This window comes from Chelonoidis abingdonii, chromosome 1 (genome assembly GCF_003597395.2).
Source record: "Chelonoidis abingdonii isolate Lonesome George chromosome 1, CheloAbing_2.0, whole genome shotgun sequence".
Taxonomy (NCBI): domain Eukaryota; kingdom Metazoa; phylum Chordata; order Testudines; family Testudinidae; genus Chelonoidis; species Chelonoidis abingdonii.
The window spans coordinates 251,012,220-251,019,358 of NC_133769.1; the positions used below are offsets into that span (position 1 = coordinate 251,012,220).

At 40.3% G+C, this 7,139-nt stretch overlaps 1 protein-coding gene across 11 annotated transcripts in view; it reads right to left on the reverse strand.

Moving 5' to 3' along the window:
* The window catches only part of REV1 (REV1 DNA directed polymerase), a 109,416-nt gene that overhangs the window by 83,847 nt on the left and 18,430 nt on the right, over positions 1 to 7,139 (reverse strand). For 6 of the 11 annotated variants that reach the window (XM_075061009.1, XM_032765405.2, XM_032765407.2 and 3 more), the window contains exons 3-4: positions 6,790 to 6,859; positions 5,359 to 5,491 (exon numbers count right to left, since the gene is read on the reverse strand). In XM_075061009.1, coding sequence (XP_074917110.1) covers positions 5,359 to 5,491; positions 6,790 to 6,859 — 203 coding nt within the window. The remainder of the gene's footprint in view (positions 1 to 5,358; positions 5,492 to 6,789; positions 6,860 to 7,139) is intronic. The other 5 variants (XM_032765406.2, XM_075061013.1, XM_075061001.1 and 2 more) reach the window with 1 other exon arrangement.

Below are 7,139 nucleotides of genomic sequence, written 5' to 3' on the forward strand. Positions count from 1 at the left end.
GAGTTGATCCAGACTGTGCGGGAGATAACTGAGGTAAGCAAATCTGCCAATAAGTGCAGGACCCACCAACGTAGAGGAGGAACTTTGTCACAAATGTTACAACGGCTGTGAAGGTGGATGAAGGCTGCAGCAAACAGAGGATCTCCAATCATCATGGTGCCCATGCCATTGGTTTCAAGTCCTCTATCTGTCAAGGATAGTATGGTGACTGCTGTGCACCAGTCTCCCCACTTTAAAAGAAGTCCTGCACACTCATCTTCCAGTTTTAGGGAAAAATAACATTGCACAGGTCAAAAGTCTGGTGGCGATCTGCGACAGGAACAGGACAGTGAAATCCAAAAGTTGCTTAAGGATTGAGGCGGGTTGAGCATCTCAGCAGCTGCACCCATGACTGTGCAGTTCTTTTTAGGATCCACTCTGCTCACCCCACATGGGGTGGGAGTTAGAAAAGGTACCCTAAAAATAGTTTTGCCTCTGTTTTTCCTGGCTGGATAGCCACATCCAGCAGGATCACCACCTCAGCGGTCAAAAATGTAAGAAACGCTTCAATTTTGGAACTTGGAATGTACGTATCCTGATGGACAACTCAAACAGCGACTGACCAGAGCGATGTACAGCCACTATTGCTTGTGAACTGAGTCGATTTAATATCGATATTGCTGCTTTGTCCAAAACTAGAGATGATGAAGGACAGGTGAGGGAGGAGAAAGTAGGATACACCTATTTCTGAAAGGAAAAATCTATAGATGAACCCCAATTGCATGGAGTGGGCTTTGGTATAAAGAACAAGTTCGTAAGGTGCCTCTATGAGGCACCAGTTGGCATCAATGAACAGTTTACGACACTCTGATTGAGGCTCACCAAAAATGAACAGGCAAGTATTCTGAGTGCCTATGCACCAACATTGGATGCTGATAATGTAAAAGAAGATTTTGATTCTCAGTTGAAATCATTTTATCGGAGACCCCTACAGAAGACAAGATCATCCTTCTGGGGGATTTCAATGCATGTGTGGGATGAGACTCAGACCTGTGGAAGGGAACAATCAGGAAAGAAGAAGTTGGCAAAAGCAATTCAAATGGAATTCTGCTCCTGACCAAGTGTGCTGAACATGAACTTATTGTTACGAGCACTCTCTTCTGACAAAAAGAAAAAAGTTCAACACATCTTGGAGACACCCACGGTCAAAGCACTGGCATCTCCCCGACAAGAACTCCAACATCTCGCAGACCATAATACATGTGGTTTCTTTAGTGCCACCAAGGCTGTTTATGGACCAATTTGCCATGGTAGGAATTCTCTTTGCTCTAAGGATGGAACCACACTTCTGAAGGACAATGAAGCCATCAATTCTCGCTGGAAAGAACATTTTGACGATCTCCTTAACCGTAATTCTATGGTTGCAGATGAAGTTCTTGAGCAAATCCCTCAAAGGCCATTTAGGGATGAGCTCAGAGACTCTCCTAATTTGTACGAGGTACACAATGCCACCAAAACAACAAGGCAGCAAGTCTAGATGGGATCCCCACTGAAATCTTTAAAGACGGTGGACCAGGGCTAATTCGGCAGCTTTACGTGCTTATTCTTAAAATTTGGATAAAGGAGGAGATACCCAGTGAAATGAGAGATGCCCTGATTGTTACCCTCTTCAAGAAAGAGGTGAAAGCGGATTGTGAAAATTATCATGGTATCTTCTTCCTGGCCATTGCAGGCAAAGTTCTGGCGCAGATCCTTGCAACTTGCCTTCTGCCCCTGTCAGAAGAAATTTTACTGGAGTTATAGAGTGGTTTCCCACCATGACGTGGAACTGTGGATATGATCGTCACAGCACACCAGCTGCAAGATAAATGTCAGGAGCAAAACCAACCACTGTACATGACTTGTATTGATTTAACTAAAGCCTTTGATTCAGTGAATCACCTTGCCCTTTGGACTGTACTTTCTAAGACTGGATGTACTGATAAATTCATCAATGTCCTAAAATTGCTTCATGATAATATGAAAGCAACTGTTCTGAGCAAAACTGGCTCCCAGAGAGAACCTTTCAAAGTACAAACAGGAGTAAAACAGAGCCGTATCATCGCTCCAACCATGTTGAGGTTTTTATCACAGTCATTCTTTACCTAGTTGCTGGGAAGTTTACAGCTGGCGTTGAAATCATTTACAGAATGGAAGGAAAGCTGTTCAGGCTTAGCAGGCTGAAAGCCAAGAGTAAGATCTCCAAAACATCTATTGTGGAACTTCAGTATGCTGATAACACAATCTTTGCCACTCTGAGAAAGATCTTCAAACTATCTTGAATGTGTTTGCTGATGCTTATGCATGTCTTGGTCTCACTTTTAATATCAAGAAGACTAAAGTGCTCTATCAGCCCTTTCCAAATGAGGTACTACATGCCCCATCTATCAAAATCAATGGAGTTGCACTGGAGGATGTCGATCATTTCCTCTACCTTGGAAGTCATCTTTCATCCAAGGCAGATATTGATGCAGAAATTCAACACTGCCTGAGCTGTGCTAGTGTATCTTTTTCTCATTTACGGCACAGGGTTTTTGAAGATCATGACATTCAAACAGATACCAAGCTTCTTGTTTATCAAGCCGTTATTCTCCCAACACTGTTGTATGAGTCCGAAACTTGGATAACCTATAGACACCAAATGAAAGTCCTTTGGAGGCACCATCAACGTTGCCTTCGTAAGATTCTGAAGATCAAATAGGAAGACAGGCGCACTTATATTAGTGTCCTGGAAGAGCAAAGACACCAGTATCGAGGCAATGATCATCCATCAGCAATTCCGCTGGACTGGTCACATTGTCCGAATGCCAGACCATCGCCTTCCAAAACAGGTCCTGTTCTCTCAGCTGAAAGAAGTGTACCGTAACATGGGTGGACAATGGAAGCATTATAAGGACTTACTGAAGGACAACCTAAAAAAGTATAATATTGACATTGAAACTTGGAAGACACTTGCCCAGGACTGCTTAAAATGCAGCCAAGTCCTACATGATGGTCCCCTGCATTTTGAACTTGCTTGCCAATAAGCTAAAGAGGACAAGAGGCGCAGAAGGAAGGAAAGACTGGCTTCCAGTCATCGTCAACAGCCTCCTGCTCAGCCTGAAAACATCTGCTCTCATTGCAATAGAACTTGTGGTTCAAGGATTGGCCTTATTAGCCACCTGAGGGCACACAATTCCCATGGAAGAGGATCATAATCGGTAACGAGTGATAGCCCATCATCATCATACTATACGCTGAAATAAGTACAATATTTATATTCCAGTTGATTTATTATATAATTGTATGGTAAAAATGAGAAAGTAAGCAATTTTTCAGTAACAGCATGCTGTGACACTTTTGGATTTTTAGGTCTGATTTTGTAAACAAGTAGGTTTTAATAGAGGTTTAACTTGGGGGTATGTAAGATAAATCAGACTCCTGAAAGGGGTCCAGTTGTCTGGAAAGGTTGAGAGCCACTGTTTTAAAGAAAACACACACACAAGATTTCAACTAATTGGCCCTGTCTATGCTAAAAATTGAACCAGTTAGAGTGTATTAAGTGCCAGTGGTGAAGCATGGCCATGCCAGCCATGTTATTTTGGTTTTCATGTCTGTTTCAGTTTTGCCTTGCCGCTGCTCAACATCACTGCAGCTGTACTGTTGAATGGGTATCTATCCCATAATCCCCTGTACAGCTCCCTGAAACAGTGGCTTCTGGAAGATTTCAAAAAGGCTTCTGGGTTTCTTTGTGGTACCCAAGAGAAATGTGTGCCTAAATCCTGTAGATGAATCTTACAACCCTACTCCCCATAACACATTTACTAACCTAATCACAGACCATTTTATCTGAATAAGCAACATACAACACCTCTCTCTCTCTTATCCCTCCGTATTCAATTCATAAGCCTCATTGTCTCAGCCAAGATGCACTGAAGATCCCACTCCATCCACCAAATTATAAATTTGATCATCATACTCCACGTATCTGCTACCTGATAATGTGACAGGGATACTCCATGATCAATAGTTTGGAAATGCAAAGTTAGGATTATCAAGGGTGCAGAATTAAAAACTTTTTAAACATTATATAAATTTATTGGATTTTCAGACTCCTATTATTTCAATAATAATTCACGTGATAGATGGAAAAAGATTTACTGCCAATTATCACAGAATCATAGAAACGAAGGACTGGAAACAACCTCAAGAGTCATCTAGTCCCTCTCACTGCACTGAGGTAGGACCAAGTATACCTGGACCATCCATGACAGATATTTGTTTAATCTGCTTTTAAATACCTCCAATGACAGGAATTCCACAACCTCCCTTGTAACCTGTTCCACTCCTTAACTATTCTTACAGTTAGAAAGTATTTCCTAATATCTAACCTTGCTACAGATTAAATTGATTACATCTTTTCCTACCTTCCGTGGACGTGGAGAACAACAGATACAATTATCTTTACAGCAGCCTTTAACATATTTGAAGATTTATCAAATTCCCCCTCAGTCTTCTTTTCTCAAGACGAAATATGGCCTATTTTTTTAACCCTTCTTCATAGTCCCTGTTTCTAAACCTTTTATCATTTTTCTTCCTCTCTTCTGGACTCTCTCCAAGTGGTCCACATCTTGCTTAATGACAATGTCAATGGCTATACATATAATTAAATGGTGAAAAATTGCTTACATTCGGAATTGAAAAATAAAAACAGATGCCATTATGGAATGTTTCAGTAGCCATTCTGATTTGATGGCTGATGGATATCAATTTAAAGTATCTTTCTTTCTTAAGTAGACAAAATTATTAGCCCTAAGACGACTAATCAAGTTTCAGTCTTTTAAATTAAACTCTCTGACTTGAGTGAAAAGACCCATCCAACTTAATATTTCATTGAGACTGTTGTGGGAACTCAAACTGTAAGACCAAATTCTCCCGAATTTAGGAAAACACTCCAGTCTGAGACCCAAGCTTGTTAAGTTTCAAGTGGAACAATATTTTTTGTCACATTATGACTAGTTCAAGAAAATGATTTTGTATAGAAAGCCACCTGAACCTTAACCATAAAGTTCCAAGGAACATTTTACAATGATAACTAAATTTTATTTATACCACTGCAGATTCTTAATCAGCTATACATATTTAAGGCCTGCAAAGAATCCTGTGGCACCTTATAGACTAACAGACGTTTTGGAGCATGAGCTTTCGTGGGTGAATATCCACTTTGTCAGATACATGTAGTGGAAATTTCCAGCGGCAGGTCATTTACAATAAGGCTCCTTTATACCTCACCAGCAGTGAAGAGACACATTAGTATAAATGAGAATCACTTAATGTTTAGGAGAAAAATGAAAACCTCACCTGTAAAGCCATTGACATAGATGGCAACTCCACTAAAGATATTGGATGAAGTTCCATCCTTCTGATGCTGTATAGCTGCATCTGACTGGAATTGATCCTCCAGTTTCTGGACTTTTGCAGACATGTATCCTCCCTAGAATTTAAATAAAAAGAGAAGATTAAACATGAACCAAAGCAATGACTATTTTCACTTTCTGATGGTTAGGTACGAAACAGATCAGTTTCAACAAAACTGAAAACTCAATCAGATATTCCATCCTGAAAATAGTTTGTATAAATTTGGTTTTCCCTCCTGAAACTCCTTTTGGATGAACTGCAAAATTCATATGTGGTGTCTCCAAACCACGAGTAATACATTTAATCCAAACTCCTGCTGATTAAACAGTTGCACCATGCTAACAACGTGGCAAGGCTCTTCATTTACTCACCTGGGTGGCAGGTGTTAGAATCCCACACAGAATGACTTCAGGTCTGCAGACCTGCTGTGAAGGTATGGCTCTACTCTGGCTGTAAAGGACATGGGAGTGGCTCTCTAAGGGAGAATGATCTAGTTCAGAGGAAGCTCCTGGAGAAACCCTAAGGGAAGTCAAGCTCAGGGAGGAAGCTTGGGCTGGGGTTTATGTTTCCTATTGTTTGAGTTAGTAATAAAGTCAAATGAAAATTAATAAAGCCACAGAGGGTGAGTTTGGATGGTAATTCATGGCCTATGTGCTCTAAGAGTAGGGTAGAGACTCAAACCCATTAACCTTCAACGATTCCAAGGCCATAAGGGGCCTTTGTGATCATCTAGTCTCACCTCCTGTATATACAGGCCATAGAATTTTCTGAACTAATTTATTAATGAATTCTTTCTTCCTACATGTACATGACACATGGTGGTGTGGTATACACTTATCTAAATTCAGGTGCCTTCGTTGTCATATGTCCAACTATAAAGGACTTAGATGGAGAGGAAAACTAACTTCAAATCTCTCAAAAATGGACCTATTATACAATCTCCCCAATGGCAAAAAAGCTCCTATTCCTACTCTGCAGGGATAAAAAGACATCGAACGGCCCATCTTTGGTGTAAGGGGGGGAAGAGAAAAGAGCAGAGAAAACATTAATTCTTTCAGTAGGTTGCTCTTTTGTTTTTAAACTGGAGGTTGTTGAAAGTTGCTCAAGAGTTTGGAATGTTAAAATAAGATCCAGTGAACATGGACTAGTAAATAAGTGCAATTTATTGGATGGCTTTGCTGAACATCTCTGAAAGTCAGGACAGGTGTTTTGTGGAATGATTTTTAATCTGACAGTCTCTTTCAAGCAGAGCAAATATATGTCTGTCTGTTTTGAAGCCCTTTACACATTATGTATTTTTTTAAAAATAAAAAGTGTCAAGAACATTGCATTTATTTATCCTTTCAATAAAAAGCCTTTTGGTTTTAAACATACCCATATCCCCCAGCCATCGTCATTGCTGGCTCGTTTCCTCCATCCACCCCGCCTCATAGTGAAGCTTCTGCTTAGGAAACAAAAAACAAAGGGTTGGTTGGTTTGGTTTTTAGCAGGATCTCCAATTCCACTTTGGTGATTGTACACAGACTGTCTTTTTCAATAACATATTTATGCACATAATCAGAAGCTAAAATAAATGTAGAAGTTGCAAATTGCATCCTCAGAAAAGTGAAATGTAAAACAACCCTTTATTTAGGAGCTGTGAGATGCTTACTGTCTGTTACAGCTATCCCCCTATTCCATTTTGTTTCTTTCAGCTGTCCCCATACTCCATTTTGTTCTCCTCC